This window comes from Ascaphus truei, chromosome 5 (assembly GCF_040206685.1).
Source record: "Ascaphus truei isolate aAscTru1 chromosome 5, aAscTru1.hap1, whole genome shotgun sequence".
Classification (NCBI taxonomy): domain Eukaryota; kingdom Metazoa; phylum Chordata; class Amphibia; order Anura; family Ascaphidae; genus Ascaphus; species Ascaphus truei.
The window spans coordinates 243,349,726-243,368,028 of record NC_134487.1 but is presented as its reverse complement, the minus strand read 5'-3'; the positions used below and the strand labels follow the sequence as shown (position 1 = coordinate 243,368,028).

Genomic DNA, 18,303 nt, shown 5'->3' with positions numbered 1-18,303 from the left:
ATTTGTCTCACCACATGGAGTATTGATTTTTGGGAACATCAGAGTTTAATTATGAGGCCTCTTCTGCTTTACCCAATCATTTATTGCTTTGCTAATGACTCAAAAGGAAAAATGCTATACATCCATCATATGTTCAAGGTTAGACTAGGAATAAGTTCAATTTTACAATGTTAGTCAAATTCCAGAAAAATGAATTCTGTATATTGTGCCATACATCCTTATATTAGTGGCTCAGTGAGTAAAGACACTGACTGGCACTGAGTTTACCAGCAGGGGAACCAGGTTCAATTCCTGGTGTCGGCTCCTTGTGACCTTGGGCAAGTCACCTTATCTCCCTGTGCCTCAGGCACCAAAAACATAGATTGCAAACTCTACAGGGCAGGGTCTGTGTCTGCAAAATGTCTCTGTAAAGCACTATGTTAAACTAGCCACGCTATACAAGAACAAACAATTATTATTATTATTATTAAAATCTCATTTACTTTTAAAGTTTCCCATGAGCACAAGTACACATATGTTTGTTTCTATACATATATAGTCATACTGGTTTCAAAAGAATACTAGTGTTGGCTAATATATAATAGAAATGGCAAGTTGGGCATACTTGCTTTGTTTAGTAAATTATTGAGTATGTTGGACTGGCTTGTGAAAAATCAAGGGCTATCTTAATGTGGCTGAATTTTAAGATATAGGATGGTAAGGGGTAACTCTTAGACTTAACTACAAAGTCTTTTTAGAGTTAGCATTTAGATTTGCCACTTTTATTTCCGAGAATAGGCAGGTGCATAACACTGTTGTAAACTAGAATAAACACTTTTTTCAATCTAAAAATAAATATTAATTATCAGCGATCTCTCAATAGGAACTCAGTTAAGCCAAACGGTTCAGAAGTGTGGCTCTTAAGATGTTTCAAATATGAAATAAGAAGAGATCAATACTTAGTAGGAATCAAAAGAAAACATAGGTGACCGCTCACATGCTGAAGTGTTATTCCACTCATACAAAAATGAAAAGAAGCCTTAGGAAGACTGGTAAGTGGAAACAGATGTGAATCTGTGTATTATATTTCATTACAGATCAACATTGTTGGTATTCAAAGACGTGCTTCATTGTTTTGGTATTGTTGCATATCACTCATACCATATACACTCATGTGTATGGACATCCTGCTACAGTACATAACGTCCAAGCACAACCATGGCCATGAATTTAATGCTCTACTAGTGGTTATACACTACCGGGTAAGACCACTGTGTATTCAGCCCTTTGCATATAATATGAACTGTTAATGTTGATAACATTTTTTGAATAAGCTTTTTTTTTTTTAGTAAAACGTTTTGCAATTATTTTTGCAATAACAAATATGACATTTTCAATTTATTATACTGTAGGTGTGCATGTTTTCTCCGTTACTTATTGTTGCGTACATAAAAATGGTTGCGCATTCATCACTTTATGGAAGTACACGTAAAACTAATTAGTGATTTAAAGCAGAGCAATTACTCTTCCTAGCAGTAGATTATGACATATTTACATAATTGCTGGAATGCTTTTTATAGGAATAGGTCCTTTCAAAGTAAAAGCTGATTACTTAGAAAAGCTGCACATTTAAAAGACCACTTTCATGAACATGTAATGGTTATATCACACAAGGTAAGGCCACTGATGTGTATCAAACACACAATCACAACGTAGTTGTGTATTTTCTGTGATGCCCAGTGAATGCTTTAATACTTACAGTGTGGATAGCTGAGTCATGTTGCTGAAGGTGTAGTTTGACAGTACACTGATGCTGTTGTTACTCAAATCACTAGGGGGAAAAAAAACCATAAAACCAAGATGTAAGTTTAGCTATTTATAATTTCCCTCTGCTTTACAAAATGGCTAAAATTATTTACTGGATGTGTGCTTTAAGTCATGGTTAACAGGGAAGTCAATGGTTCATGTAAAAAGTAGAAAGTAGAATCATTCTGCAACCTACTTGCTAAGTGAAATGGTGAAGCCCATACATTATGTGTCACAAGATTTTAAGATTCACAAATCATTCAACATTCTCTTTCAGAAGTAACCAAGCTAAAATAATAGGCCTTTGGGCAAATCTGTCCTTAACCAGTTTTGCAGTGGTGAACACCTGCTTGTAATTCACATCACTAGTTCAAGCACTGAAATAACCGTAGACTGCAATAAATCAACCAATAAAATGATTGCACATTCAGTCACGTCAAAAAGACACAGATATCTTTTTGAAAATGAATATTTCCTACAGGAAACGTTGGTCACTGATTATGAAGTATCTGTTTATAGGCCCCAATACCACTTAATCCCATATATGATTTCCAAAGAAGTGAAAGCAGATTGTCGTTGTAACAAATTCTCCATCATGTATTACTATTGTTTCCTCTTTAAGAGTATGTTTAATAGCTTTGCGAATGTGGGATAATTATCACAGAAAGCATAATATATAATGCTTCATTTTAAGCAAGTTACAGTCTAATTTCGACTGGAAATAATGTTGCAGCAGTTCATTGTAAGGTCTGTCTGGGATATAAACAGTTTTTGGGAATGAACAATTTTCCTCCCAAAAACGACTAGATGACTTCACAATGAAGTATGTGACCATAATGAAAAGGGCACATTTCTTTCTTCTAAGTGAGATGATGTTTTTTTTTTAAGTATGTTTAACATTCCCATGAGAAAATAATAGTTTAATGTGGCACAAAAACAGAATACTTACATCAATGTCAGGTGCTTGAAACCAGAGAGTTCTTTTGGCACAGAAGTTAAATGGTTGCCTTCCAAATATCTAAATAAATTAAAGGTAATTTTGTCAACAGAATCGAACATACTGCAAAAATAATTTTATGTTTCCATCTTTAATCAGATAATGAAAAAAGCCACAATTCACTATGTAAAGAGTTTTTTTCTTAAATATTCGATCAAACAATATTGTATATTGTCTCAACCACCGTAAATGTTAGTGATGTTCAACGATTTTCTTTTTGAGTCTCAAACAAAGGTATTGTGTTCCTATTGTTAGTATAAATAGCGATTAATACTAGTTCTAACACTTCATATATGTAATTACCTATGTAGTACTGTACAGATTCTACTTTGTATGATTAATAGTGGACTCTGGTACTGTATGTCATCCTTATGGCTTCCGTTTTTCGTTTTGTAAAGCAGATAACTTTGTTTAATCAAATATTCTAGTCTTTTGGTGTTCTTCTCAAGGTAGTTCAGTAATCTTATTATAAGATAGAAAATTGAAATGTTCATTAAAGCTAAGGCAGTGTTATGATACTTGGTGTAGTTTCATGAGCCCAGAGCACTGAAAGCTAGAGTGGGTAGCTAATAATTGCAGTTCCATCAGCACGAAACAAAATAGATCCTATGTCCTTCACTACTGGAATTAAGTTGTGATCAGCCAATGTAAGTGCCATGGGATAGTGGTTTGTCTCAGTGCCGAAACCATAATTTGTATTTTGGCTCATATGTGTTTTGGCCATCTCACATTCATGAATTCAATGCTCAACCATGGATTGTGGTTCAGCTCAGGCCAGTCTTTCATCTCAATTGACGTAAATGCAAGTTTTCTAGTTCTTTACTCCTAAAGCCAACATTATCGAGAAATGGGAGGAAAAAAACCTTATCATACACAGAATGCAAATTGATGTCAGAGAACGTTTTTTCTCATCTGGTTATGCCAGAATCTAATATATATATTATTCCAAAGAACTCTGGTTACACTCATCTCAGAGGAATCAAAATGTTAACACATTTTCTGCTGGAGATGTTGGATGTGGCTCTTCCAAGTGCAAAAGGCTTTATTTCTAGAAATGTAGACAACGTGATGGAAGCAAACACAGGCTTTCCTTGAAAAATTAGATTGCCAAGTACGTGAACTACAAACCATGTCTTCAGCTTACAGGATCCCTGTGTTTTTGCAAGAAAGCTTCAAAAATTGAATACTTGAAGCTCGGTCACCAATTGGAGGAAGGGAAACACTGTTGTGTTGGCCATAGAATGAAAGTTTCAGAAGTTGCCTCTCTGAACACCAATGAGTAGTGTTTGTGGTTGTCAAATGAAGTCATATGAAGTTGTGTATGCATCTACCTACAGTATCTATCTATCTATCTATCTATCTATCTATCTATCTATCTATCTATCTATCTATCTATCTATCTATGTATCTATCTATCTATCTATCTATCTATCTATCTATCTATCTATCTATCTATCTATCTATCTATCTATCTATCTATCTATATTACATGTTACGATTCAACTGTCTATTTCTAAGCTGCTTTTGTGGTATGGATATAGACTGAAAGTTATGTCACACCAAATAACCTTTTTAATAATAGTAATAAAAAATAAAAAAATATATTTATTCTCCATCTGGCTATTTCTTTTACTTTTTAAATCAAATCAAAATTAAAACATTTTGCTAGTTTCCCTTCATTCCTCTGTTTAACATTACACAAGGAATCCTTTTATTATGAGGTGGGGGAAGAGAAAAATAAAATGACCCTATACAAAGAAATAATGACTTCCAGAAAAATGAGCTTTTGAAAAAAAAAAAAAAAAAAAACTAGAAGAAAGAAATAAAAGGAACTGGGCCCCAAGGCTAATTTTAACCAGCAGTTTGCATTACCGTCAACATTCACAAACACATTAGAGTCCATTGCTCCTGCCCCAAAGAGATTTAAACTGTTAACTTATATTATAGAGTTCTAGTCCCCTACAATATACTGATTATATTGTGGTTCACGTTTTGATCAGGCTTAAAATGGTAATAAACCCAGTCAGATTGCTTTAAATATTTTCCTATATTTTTAGAAGACAAATTAAAATCAGGAACAGTTTTTTTACAATCCGATATTTACGTTGTTGAATTTCCACATAAGCAAAAAATATTGGATAATATACAAAGTATTTGACAGAAAAGTTCCAATTGAATTTGCCTTTTTATATGAAGTCATTTGAATAGTGTGAAAAAAGGAAAACTTTAAACATAAAACAAAATAATCTATCTACAGTATATGACATTATATATATTATATTACCATCCAGTAGGGCAGCAGAACAGCAAGGAAGAGGCATACTTACATACTTACCTCTGAGTGCTGCCTCTTCCTTGCTGTTCTGCTGCTGTTCTCTTTATATATATATATATATATATATATATATATATATATATATATATATATATGCAATAAAGAATATCACCTGTAAGCACATTAACATGTCTTAGACAGGTCTGCAACCCTGCCTTTCAACCATTATCGCCTAGCATACAATGTTCCCACTGCTGTAAGCTGTGTGAACGGCGATACATTTGCTTAAATGGGCCCTATGTGAATGGATATTCCAGGCAAAAGGTGACATAGTGTGCTCATTTGCATGTTATTTCCCAGAATCCCTTGCTGCAGTGGGAGCATTGTATGCTAGGTGATAATGGTTGAAAGACGCACACACACATTGACAAAGAGCCATGTAGGCATGAAACAGTGGGCTGTTTTATTTCTTATTATGTTTGAATTTTTATTGAAGATTTGGTGAGCGCGATTTATATTATTTTTGAACTAGCGAGGTGATCCTGGTTCGGCTGCTGGCGCCCCCCGAAGATAAGTAGTGTTTTTCGCTCTTATGTATTGCTTTGAAAGGATCTTTTTTGAGTAACCCCAAATTTAGTTTATAGTATACAGTATGTACATTGTATATAAGATGAAAATTTAGATGTAAAAGTAGACCATCCTAAATATATTTATTTGTCTAATAAATCCAAATTCCTGTCTTAAAACAAGATGATAAGGCTGCGTCCATACAGCCTTCGCCCGTACAGAGGCGTGTGCGTCCGTAACATCACCCGCATGAAGCGGGTGCGTTTTTTGGACATGCTAGGCGTGCCGTCGGGTGGGGATGTCTAGGAGCGTGTCTATGACGTCATGGAGCTGGTTCGCCCTCATTGGTCAAACCGCTCCTGTGACCTGCACGTCGCGCCGAGAAATCACCCCCTCCTGCAGACGCGTGCCCGCATGGTCTATGGGCACGATCAATGCCTTAAGGCAATGTGATCGCGCCTTCTCGCGGTCTTCGGCAGCATGGACTGCACCTAATACTCCACAGTACTGTATATGCTATTTAATTAGTAGCACGCTGTAGTATGATTAGCTAAAATTACTACTGTAACTCATTTAGAAGTGGTGAGGTAGGAAACTTCACGTGTTATATTTTCAGATCCTTTCAAGGCAACAAAGGAAACATGAGAGTGTAGTAGAAGAAAGTTTATTTTTGCTACCGAAGAAAAACTGGTAGTTGATGATATGTGTAACATCAGGAAATAACTGAAATATAAGGTTACAATCTAGTATAGTTAACTACTGTGTAAGGTCAATAAAAAAGAAAAGGATCAGTCTGTCATTGATCTGAAACCAGGTGGTCACCTGGAAATATGAGTTTCCTGACTATTTACTGCATACATATGCATTTTTGTTTTGTAGCATGGATTACTGTCTGATGTTGCCATAACGCCATCGAAAAGGTCAACTCTCTAACCAAGATCGTATTTAATCTGCAGGGTTATTCTTTCTTGCTTCTTCAAGACAAATATAAGAAACACATCTAACTAAATGACTTTACAAGAGAAAACCTCTGTACAGCATTAGTTGTTTCTATTATGGGACGATTACATTGGGGGGGGGGGGGGGAGAGGGGATCAGCTTTTTATCCACGGAGGAAAAACCCATGTACTATAGCAAATTGAGAACATAAATTTTTTCGCACTTAAAAACCACTTGCGCCTAAATCTCCAATGTACCACAATTGGAAGGAAAGGTTTTTAGAATAATGATTATAACTCTGTTACTAACAATGCTATTTAGAATGAGCAAATACAGAGCTTGTGGTTCAGTAGATAATGGTGATGGTAATCTAGGCTTATAAGTTATTTAGGTTTTGTAGATGTACTGTACTATTAGGACACCGTTTGTGTGCCCGATTGCCTAGAAGAACATGTATGTGTGGTCTGTGGTATAATGTCACTGAACTAGAATGTTATGCATACTGCTACTGCTATATAAAGAAACCATGTTTATTTTTGAAGTAGGAGGCCATAACTTTTTTTTTATATTTCTATCTTTTTTATTCATTTTTGCAGGGTCTTACACTTTATTTTTGCCAAGTTACATTGGTCATCAAATATTAACAGTAGGGTATTTTGTACATTCAGACAAATAGATTGTACTAAACAAGTCTTAAGTTATGCGATATGTTTCTAACCTCTAACAAAATAGTGAATATCCTTACGCATCTATTGGGATCACATAAGAAACAGCCTTAACTCAAAACCCTTCGAGAGGTTTAAAAAGGACAGAGAGAGATAAGGGATAGTGGCAGAGAGAAAGAGGGGGAGAGGTATAGGGGTTGGAGAGGGCAGCGGGGAGATGGGGGGGAGGGGCCAGGGGGGAGGGAAGGGAAGGGGATGTCTAGACCTAGAAGAAAGCAGGAGGGTTAGGGGTGGGGACACACTATGTCGTCGTCATCCCCCCCTCCATCCACCAATCCCCCCGGACCTCCAAATTCAACTTTTCTTGTGCTTGTGTATCGGTTCTCTTATCTTTTTCTTATTTGAGATCTTTCTAATTCTGGGGCCATGGTTCCCAAATTTTATAGAATTGTTATAAATTTTGGTTTAATTGGGCCGATAGTTTCTCCATTAGCCTGTCTTCGTTCACTCTTTTGATAACAGTGCGCCTGGATGGGGCATTTATTTTCTTCCAAGCCGCGGCTATGGAGCAATGTGCCACTGTTAGGACAGAGGAGACTAGCTTTCTAATGGGAGTCTGTAGATTTTCTATGGGCTTAGCCAGCAAGAAGGTCAGTGGATCCAATGGAGCCCTCAGTTCTGAAATCTCTTGGATCATGTTTTGGACCATGGTCCAGAAGTTCTGAATCTGTGGCCAGGTCCACCAAATATGGGCCATATCGCCTCTCAGGCCACACCCTCTCCAGCATAGATCTGAAGTTCCTGGGAAGATATGGCTCAGCCTACCTGGAGTTAAGTACCATTGAAATAAAATGTTATATATATTTTTCTTTAGTGTCGTACAAATTGAAGTTTTAGCTGCCGATTCCCAAATGTCTCCCCAGTCGTCTCTATCTATTTCTATATTGAGGTCTTCCGCCCATTTCAACATGTAGTTATGATTTTGGGCAGTCGCTGATGATGCTATTCCATATATATTCCCGATATCAGACCACTCTGGTAGGTGCCTGTTCTGCACAACTTTTCACATATTGTTAAATTAAAGAAATTTGCGTTTTGTGAGATTGCCTGCAAAAAGTGTCTGACCTGAAGGAAATTAAAGGATTGTAGGTCCTGTGTTTGGAATTTCTTTTGTAGATCCTGGTAGGTCAAGATGGTCCTTTTTCCAACAGGTCAGCTGCTATTTTGATATTTAATTCCCTAAATTGTGTGTAGTATGTTTAGAAGCATCCAGGTGGGAACTCTGGGTTTCCAAATATAGGGGTTAATAGAGATGGAGATGAAGTTAAAGAGTATTTCCTTTTGTTTTTGGATCATATCTTCCACATGCACCTCATCGATCCCAGGTCAAGCCTTCCCCCCAGTGTCTCCCCTCCCCACTGGGACCACAGAGTCGCCGTGAGAAAGTGAGGACCCACATAAATGGACTCGATCCCAAACCAGCAGCAAGTTGATGGGTCGTTATTCCACATCACAACTTGTTTTAGTTGGGCCGCATGGAAATATTTAGCAATATCCAGAACCCCCATGCCTCCGCTTGCCCTTGGGGCCAGCATTACTGACCTCGCCACTCTCTGTCTTTTACCATTCCATATAAATTGAAGAACCCTATAATATTTTTAAGCTCAGGGAGAGGTACCATTATCGGGAGGGTTTGGAAATAATACAGAACTCTGTGGAGGATGTTTATTTTGACTGCGGCAATTCTTCCCAACCAAGATATCTGATATTTGTCCCAAGCCTGGAGATTTTTTGATTTTCTCAAAGAGGGGTGGATAGTTACTTTGAAAGAGGGATTGATACGAGCTTGCTATCTGAATTCCTAGGTATTTAATATGTGTTGAACTCCATTTATAATAAAAATTTGCCTGTAGGAGCTTAATTTCTGGAAATGGGAGTGTTAAATTCAGAGCTTCCTATTTATCATTGTTAATTTTATAAGACTTTACCAAATTGGGCTAATTGACATTGCAGATTAGGAAGGGACGTCAACGGGTTGGCCAATGTTAGTATTATATCCTCCGCAAATAAGGAAATGTTATAATTTGTCCCCCCAATTTGGATTCCCTGTATGTTGACTTCTTCTCTGACTAATGCTGCTAGGGGCTCAATTGACAATGTGGAGAGAATCAGACAGAGGACAGCCCTGCCTTGTTCCATTTTTAATTTTGATGGGGTTTGAGTCACCACCAGGAAGCCTGACATAGGCTATTGGCGTCCTGTAAAGGGCTCTAAAGCCCTCTAGGAACGGGCCAATGAATCCAAATTTTAACATAGTTTGATCCTAAAATGCCCACTTTATTCTATCAAATGCTTTTTCAGTGTCTAAGCTTAATAGAATAGCCATCGTATCGGTTAGGTGCACAAGGTCAATGATATTTATGATCTTTCAGGGTTTGTCTGAGGCTTGTCTGCCCGAGACAAAACCGAGGCCATAACTTTTTATTCATTTGTCATTATTCTATTTTGATCAACTGTTTTAAACAGAATGAACGTGTGAAATCCTAAAACAAGATTACTAAACATAATTCTTAATATTTTCATTACTGTTGTTTACTCAATAAATAAAACTAGTCATTCTGATTATCTCAGACCATAGTCACCATCTAGGCTGGAAAATACCTTATGGTTCATTCAAGTCAATGGGCAATAAAGTGTATTTTTGGAGAAGGAAGATGTCTACTGGGATTATAAATATATTGCCCTAGATCTTTTACCAGAGTCACAGCTTTTTATAGGAATTTCATAGGTATTGTATTTTTATTGAATTTATTAATTTGAATGATCTGATGTAAACTTATATTGCACTGCCCTTTAAAGCCCTTTTTTTTATGACAGGATGGAGTTAAGCTTCACTGTACTTTATTTTCCAACCTAGTGTAGCCGCTTTGTGATTATCTTAAAGCAGCAATACTACACCAAATAATAAACAGTCACTACTACCTAATACTACAGAACTGATGTATTAAAAAAAACCAAAAAAAAAACCCAGAAGATTTCATGTTTTGTGGCTTCACGTTAAATCAGAGAATAAGATCACGGAAAAATGTAACAATGGGATCCCTAATAGATACTCATACCTAATAATGCATACGAATGCAAAACAGGCAAAAACTAGAAACGTACAATGCAATGTCCAAGTAGTGTTGTATTTCCATGAATGTGCACTTATTTATGTGGTATGGTTGAAACAAATTGTGGACAAAGTTCACATTTTCCTGGCATAAGGATAAGCAAGGGAGCTTCTGCCACAAAACTGAAACACTTCCAAATCTGCATGTTATCTGCTTTTTGAAAACATCAAAAAAAAAAGTCAAGCATGCCAAAGACTTCCCATGCAAGGAAATTGCTTTTGACATTTGATTACTGCATATGATTTATGTAATGATCAGTTTTCATATCGTACTCTATTATTACAAACATTGCTGTGTTTTTGTGTCCTCAAAAATATTCCTATTCAGAATAGAAACTGGCTTCAACCCTTTATGTTGCTAGAAAATAACCCTTTACCTTGCTCACAATAAATAGATGGACAGATTGCTATATTCAATTTAAAAAAATGGAATATAGTACATCCAAAATACATATAAATACATATATCACAAGCATCTGCAGACTTCTTCTAACATACGTCTACCTCACGGGTGGCCAACTCCAGTCATCAAGAGCGACAAATGGTCAGGTTTTAAGGCTATCCCTGCTTCAGCACAGGTGGCTCAATCAGTGGTTCAGTAACAGCACAGATGGCTCAGTCATTAGGACTGAGCTACTGATTGAGCCACCTGTGCTGAAGCAGGAATATCCTGAAAACTTGACCAGTTGGTGGCTCTTCAGTACTGGAGTTGGCCACCCCTGGTCTAACTGAATAAGGTGCTTTTAGATCCAATAAAAGTGTAACATGTGTACGAAACCTGGAACATTTAGTCTGGAAAACATCAGAAGTGGTCAACTAAAAACTCTGTTAAAATCTGATTATTTCTGATGATATCCAGACCAACCTATCTGCTTGGAAAGTTCGGTGACTATGTTACCATTCCTGCATCAGGATTCTAGATTGGCCATTTTAGCATCAAACTGATGCTAATTATTTATGCTAAGAGACCTGGAATGTGTGTCTAGCAACATCAATGAATTGGGTGTAAGGCACCTTTGCCAGGATTGCCTAAGGTGCGATAGAGTTTATAGTACCATGGCCCCCGTTAACTTCCATTAACATGAATAGCAGGTAACGTCAAACTGTAGTGCAATAATCCACATCATACCTTTGTGAATCCCCTATTGAATTTACGCCATTTGCATCAAAATGCAATTTGAAGAATTGTGTAGGAGAAAAAGTCAGAAATACGTTTATTCATTTCTGTAACACATAGCTGGGGACATATGGTGATCTATAAAGGGAAGTAATATGGTAATATAGAACCGCTGGGAACGGGCCTGAAGATGGGGTATTTGTATTTGCCTCCCTTGTATTTATTTCTTCTCCCCTTTTTTCAGTTTTTGTCATTAACCCTCCCATCGCCCTTTTTCATTTTGTCTGACTACTGTACCCCAATTTTACCCACCTTTTTCACTAGTCCCTAATTTTCCTGCTTATTCTCTACTTCTGTGGAGTGTTTATCAGAGCAGAGACATCAAGCTGAGATAAGTATGCTTATCATGTTTCATTATTGCACATGTCATTACAGTATGTCACTTACGCACATTGCAATGGTTTTTCTCCAATATGGTCAAATAATGTATACAGATATATGTATTTTACAGTAATGGAGTGGTAACTACATGAGCATGAGAAGATGGGTTGTCTGCATTGGAGGAAGTTCTATGTGTCACAAAACCTGCCTGGCTAATAGATTTCTAGTAAATGTACATATGGAGAAGAAACAAAAAATTACACAGTGTGTGTGCTCATTTGCATGTCATTACCCAGAATCCCTGGTTGCAGTGGAAACACTGTATGCTAAGATATTATGGGAAAAGGCAGGGTTGCAGAACTATCTGAGCTACATGAAGGTGCTCATAAATGGTATTTTTATTTGCTGTACACTTGTACTGTGGAGGGTTTTTGTCACTTTTTTTTACCAACCATAACTTATTTTGTGCCTAGTAAATGAAACAAATGTAATCAACACATTTTTTTATATATATATTTTACATAGGTGCTGCTGAATGCAACAGTAAAAATGACTAAAAAGTTGCATGGTATTAAAGTCAACATGATCCAGAGGCCCCAGCAGTATTTTATTAGTGCTAAGTTTCCTTCATTATAAACAGGATACTCACAGCTCGGTTACATCCTTTGGAATGTTTTTAGGGAGGATTCTCAGTCCTTTGTTGCCACAGCGAACCACAGAATCCATACAGGTGCACTGTTCAGGACAGCGTAACATTGGAAGACAGCTACTCTCCTCATTGCCTAGAGATGGACATAAAAAGAAACACTCAAAATAAGTACCATATACCTGTATCACCCGCAATATTAATGGTCACAGCTCCTGTTGTTTTTTTTTAATCCTTTTTGCGTCATTTATGGTAGCCTTCCTGCTTTTATTATAATTATATATTATTAAAAGTTCATTATTAATTATTATTGTGGAGGTTCACAAAGAGTGCTTACAACAAGGATTCTTTTGTATCCCAGTTTGTTGAGTCATTCATCCCTGATAGCCCCCTCTTCGAGATAGCAGATTTGGTATAGCAGAGCAGGGATACTTTCTCTGATACATCACTTAAAATAAGGCATAACGTCCTGATAAAAATCATATTTACACATGAAACATAAAAGGCTCCATATTTTCAATGTACTGAGATATGAAATGAACAACATCATTTTTGTTTGCCCAGTTTAACTGTGCAGTTCCATGCTGTAACATTTAACGGATTTGTAATAATATAAAGGCACTCATTTATAGAACATACCTACTCCCATTTTAATGGTAAATTCAAATATGTAGAATAGTGTTGACAATGTACGCAGAAATGTAAATGGAAAAAGCACAACAAATAACACGTGATAAACATTGCTTTTGCTAAGTATTGGCCCAAACAGGATCATACATAACTGAGGGCCATGGGAAGGTACAGCAATTCCAAAGATGCAGTGTTCAGGCCTGAGATATAAAACAGTGTGCAAAAAATCATATTTAGGACTATTTTTAGAGTCCTTGAAAAAGAAAAGTTTTTGCATCATGTTTTTCTCCAAAATAAGAGTACAAGTGGAGGATTTTACAATGAAGGAAGAGAACAGAGCTAGTTTGCGGCTGGATTTCTCTTTTAACCATACTGTACCTGAACCAAGGGGTTCCATATAACAGAACCTGTGCTTCTTTTTCACATGACAACCCTGGTTTTGGAGTTAGCGACTGGGGAAATCGAATTGCAAATAACAAGGAGCCATATTCGGCAGCCGTTCAGGGAAGGAAATATTGCCTGTCATACCACCATTACCTCACTGATTAGTTCTCTGGTGGTCTTGCATAGGGCGGACATTTTAATTCTTCTCTGCATTAAGAAATCAGTGTACCAGTTTCTCCATAAGTAGAAGGAAAGCATCCAGGCTTCTTGCAAAAAATGTTTTTAATGGCAATACCAATGTTTCAACCACAAAAGCAGTCTTTGTTAAGGTGAGGGCTGAATAACGTTGGTATTGCCATTAAATAAACTTTTTTGCAAGATCGTGTGCCTGGATGGTTTCCTTCTACTTTGTGATCTCTCTGGGGTAGTACAGGATCTTCCCCATCTCCAAGAGCACCGGCAACTGATTCATATTGCTGCTACTGTATTACAGTGTGCCTGTGACCCTCTCTGCGCTCTCCAGTTTCTCCATAAACCATTGGGTTAGGGGAGGAGTAATGCGAAAAGACACATACTTTGGAGGCTTGATACACAAGTAGTAATAGATACTTAAAGATAAGTGCTTAAAGCAGCAGTCTGTACTGCTTGATTCATTTTTAGAGTTATTTCTTTATTTATTATACCTCAAACAGGGTATCCATCTGAGCTGATACGGGTCCCTTAACCTCCATGAACCGCGCTGTTCCCAAGATCTATCTAATTTCTTTCACCGATCAAAAATACTTGCCTGGTGGACAGAATATGGCGGTGTGGTCAAGCTCGCTCCAGCTTCCAATAGAAAGCTGCCAACTCATCAAGAGAGGATGCAGCAACTTTCTATTGGTGACCACTGTGTCCATATTTGTAGTTCTATCGGGTCATACGCCGTCACAAAAAAATATGAATGTCTCTGGAACCAGTGTGTCCTTGTAGGTCTAGGGACTGTGGATCAGCTCCAGGGGGCAACAAAATACAATAAGAAGAAAAGAGAAAAAATGGGGACTGCTGCTTTAATTTAGAGTCTCTCTTTTTCACACTGTGTGCTCATTTCCATGTCATTACCCAGAATCCCTGGCTGCAGTATGCTAAGAGATACATAATGGCAAAAGGCAGGGTTGCAGACCTGTGTGAAACATGTGAATGGGCTGACAAGTGGTATTTGTATTTGTTGCACACTGTTTGGTGGAGGATTTTTTTCACTTTTTTTTACTCACCGTAACTACTTAATGTTTCAAGAGATCTTTTTAAGTACAGTAGAGCAATTATGTGGCTATTAAAAAAAGCTTGTAATAAATGTATTTCCAAAATGTTAAATATTCTCAGTCTCTACTGAAATTATTATTACCCATTTTTTTAAGTGATGCAAAGTTGTTAAATGCTTAATTCTTTCATATACCTTAAATCCTAGTTTGTGAACAAATGCATAGCTTTGTAATCCAACAAGCGAATCATAGTAACATGAAATACAATGACTTAAAAACATTAGTCAGACTAATAGCGTACCCTGCAATAATAAAATCTGAGGCACTTTTTAGATTATATTTTGCAAAGGGTAACACAAATGTTACATATTTTAGTTATGAGAACACACTGAAAAAATTAAAGCGTGAAATTCCATTACGTTTCTTCAGATATTGGAGCTGGTTCAATTATACTTACTTAGAAGTTAGAGATCTCTAAAATGATCTAATAGACTTACTTTTGCATGTCAATTTCATTTTTTTAGGGTCACGTTAGCTGTGTTTCAAATTGACCGTTAAAGTTACGTTGGTCCTTGTCAAATTAAACAACTTGACTCATACACTTACACAACCTGTACACATCCTGCTTATAAAGTTATCAAATTCAGGGCAACTGGTAACAATCTGTTTGATGTCATGGAAAGAGAATAAATTTCAATGTTTTATTATAAATAATAGCATTAAAAACACTAATCTAACCCTTCCATTGTTGGAAGCGCCTGCAACAAAATTCACTTACTGTATATAATAGTGAAATATGTCTTACATAGTTTTGCTGTTTACGCAGTGCTATACAAATGAGTATACAGGCTCAAACAATCACTACAAGAAAAGCTTACAATTCATGTTCAATGTTTCTGGCACTGAAATATAAAGTGACTCAGCCAAGGTCACAAAGTGCATGTTTTATGCATTAAATGGTTCTCCCACTCAAAGGCCAATGTCATTGGTGATAGGCATCTCCTTATTGTACAATGCTATTAGCATATAACAATGACAACAGGGAAAAAAAGGACATTACATGTTTTATTATTTAATGTTCTGTTTTACTGTTCCATCAAGAAAACCATTTTGCTGTGTTAGTGTTATTATATAGATACCATATAGAACGCCACAGGCCAGCATAACAGACCCTTTCACATTTATTTAGTTGCCGAAAGGAACGTTAATAAAATGCCTGCGTGTTTGATAACTAAACCGCTGAGAATGTTAGATAAAGGGGATTTTGGTGCATGTTGCTGTTTTCTTCTTTTTAGGGTACACTTTGTGGGTCATGTTTACTAAGAAGTGCTACTCCATCAGAAACCTTCCATGCTGGAAGACAACTTGCTTAACAATCATACTGCTCACTAAGCTGTACTGCGTCTTATGTATGAGTAAATATGGCCTTACATGTACAGTAGAGAGGGGCGATTTTTTTTTTTGCTAATTTGGATCCGCGGCAGATCGGCCGATTCCTTTGGTCCGCGGATTTCAGTGGATTACTGTCAAAAAGGGCGATTTGCGTTTTGTGGACTTTTTATTATTATTACCAATACACTCCGCGGATTCCACAACCCGTGGACGGATTTGTAGAATCCAAATCGTGGATTCAGCAATCCGTTGATGGATTCTTAAGAATTGGATTCTACAAATCAGTCCACGGGTTGTATCCAATGGCGGATTTTGATGAATCCGCACGGATTGAAACCGCCCAAATCCGTTTGCGGATTTTACACCGCGACACGGATTTTGGGGGTAACATCAGTGAAAATACAGGAAATAGATTTGGCCGGATTCGCCCATCTCTACCTACATGTCCTGAGTAAAATATTTTATCCCCTCGTACCTTAAGTTTCCACTTACCCTTCCTCATAGATTGTAAGGTCCTTGGGGCGGGCCCTCCTTACCTACTGTAACAATGTACAGTATGCTAATGCTTGTTATCTTACTGTTTTCGTACTCCAACCCTATTGTACTGCGCTACGGAATATGTTTGCGCATTATAAATAAATGATACAGATAATAATACATGTGGGTGGAAAGGTTCATTACCACACAGAAACGTAGCCGCATTTTATTGTACACTTTAAAAGGACCATTATTTTGTGTTGTAATTAGATACTACCTTGCTCCTTACTTTACTGTTAATGAGCCACAGAGTGATATAAGTTGCTTTACTGCTGAATGGGCTTGATAACTGGAAGGTAAAAAAACCTTTATAATAATTTCAAACAACTGCTGTTGGTCAATGTGATGGGAGGGGGTAACCAGGTTCTATAATAAAGGTCAAGCCCGTTTGGTTACTGCTTCTCCATGTATAAGGGTCCCAGAGAGTTAGCTCTTGGACCCAGTAACATTGTATGATCGCATTGTACTTTGTGTAATAAAACCATTTTTTGTTTTTTTCCCTTTCCGGGTATGCCATCAAGCAGGGATTGCTAGTGTATGAGTTTCTAGGGGTTTTTGCAGAGGAACCATTGACAGAATGTGTCTAGGAGGTTGGGGTCCGGAGTTACCCGGTCCCCAGTAAATGTGCCCAGGAATCATGCCTGATTCGCGGATACATGTAGGCACATTGTCCCAGCAATACTTCCCCTTGAAAACTTACGTGCAACTCACTACTAGGGTACCCTGCTTCCGCATAGCCCAGAAAGGAGAATGAGGCACAGGGATAAATATGTATTCCTGTAGCCGAGGGAATCCCTAGGTTAAGGGAGGTACCCAGCTAGTGCCAAGGTGTCCCACAACCAGTATAGAGTTTGTGTGTGCCCAACCTTATATAACAGTGGTTCCCAAACTTTTTCGGTTCAAGGCTCCCCAAAGCAATCAGAATTTTTTCAAGGCTCCCCAAGGCGATCAGAATTTTTCCACGGCGCCCAAAGTAAAAACAACGGTGTATATAGATACCTAACAGTTGCAGTGCACAGTTGGTGTCTCTCTCAGACACTCACACACTCTCACTCTCTCTGACCTCACTCTCTCTCTCAGACCTCACTCTCTCTCTCTCTCTCTCTCTCAGACCTCACTCACTCTCTGACCTCACTCACTCTCTCAGACCTCTCTATCTCTCAGACCTCTCTCTCTCTCTCTCTCAGACCTCTCTCTCTCTCTCTCTCAGACCTCTCTCTCTCTCTCTCTCTCTCTCAGACCTCTCTCTCTCTCTCTCTCTCTCTCTCAGACCTCTCTCTCTCTCTCAGACCTCTCTCTCTCTCAGACCTCTCTCTCTCTCAGACCTCTCTCTCTCTCAGACCTCTCTCTCTCACTCTCTCAGACCTCTCTCTCTCACTCTCTCAGACCTCTCTCTCTCACTCTCTCAGACCTCTCTCTCTCACTCTCTCAGACCTCTCTCTCTCTCACTCTCTCAGACCTCTCTCTCTCTCTCTCTCTCTCTCTCAGATCTCACTCTCTCACTCTCTCAGATCTCACTCTCTCACTCTCTCTGACCTCACTCTCTCTGACCTCACTCTCTCTGACCTCACTCTC

The 18,303-nt window shown here is 37.8% G+C and overlaps 1 protein-coding gene across 1 annotated transcript in view; it reads right to left on the bottom strand.

Annotated features, from left to right (window-relative positions):
* SLIT3 (slit guidance ligand 3) overlaps positions 1–18,303 on the bottom strand; it is a 765,483-nt gene that overhangs the window by 78,228 nt on the left and 668,952 nt on the right. Inside the window, exons 20-22 of the mRNA XM_075601882.1 lie at positions 12,548–12,680; positions 2,735–2,803; positions 1,739–1,810 (exon numbers count right to left, since the gene is read on the bottom strand). Of these exons, the coding sequence (XP_075457997.1) occupies positions 1,739–1,810; positions 2,735–2,803; positions 12,548–12,680 (274 nt within the window). The remainder of the gene's footprint in view (positions 1–1,738; positions 1,811–2,734; positions 2,804–12,547; positions 12,681–18,303) is intronic.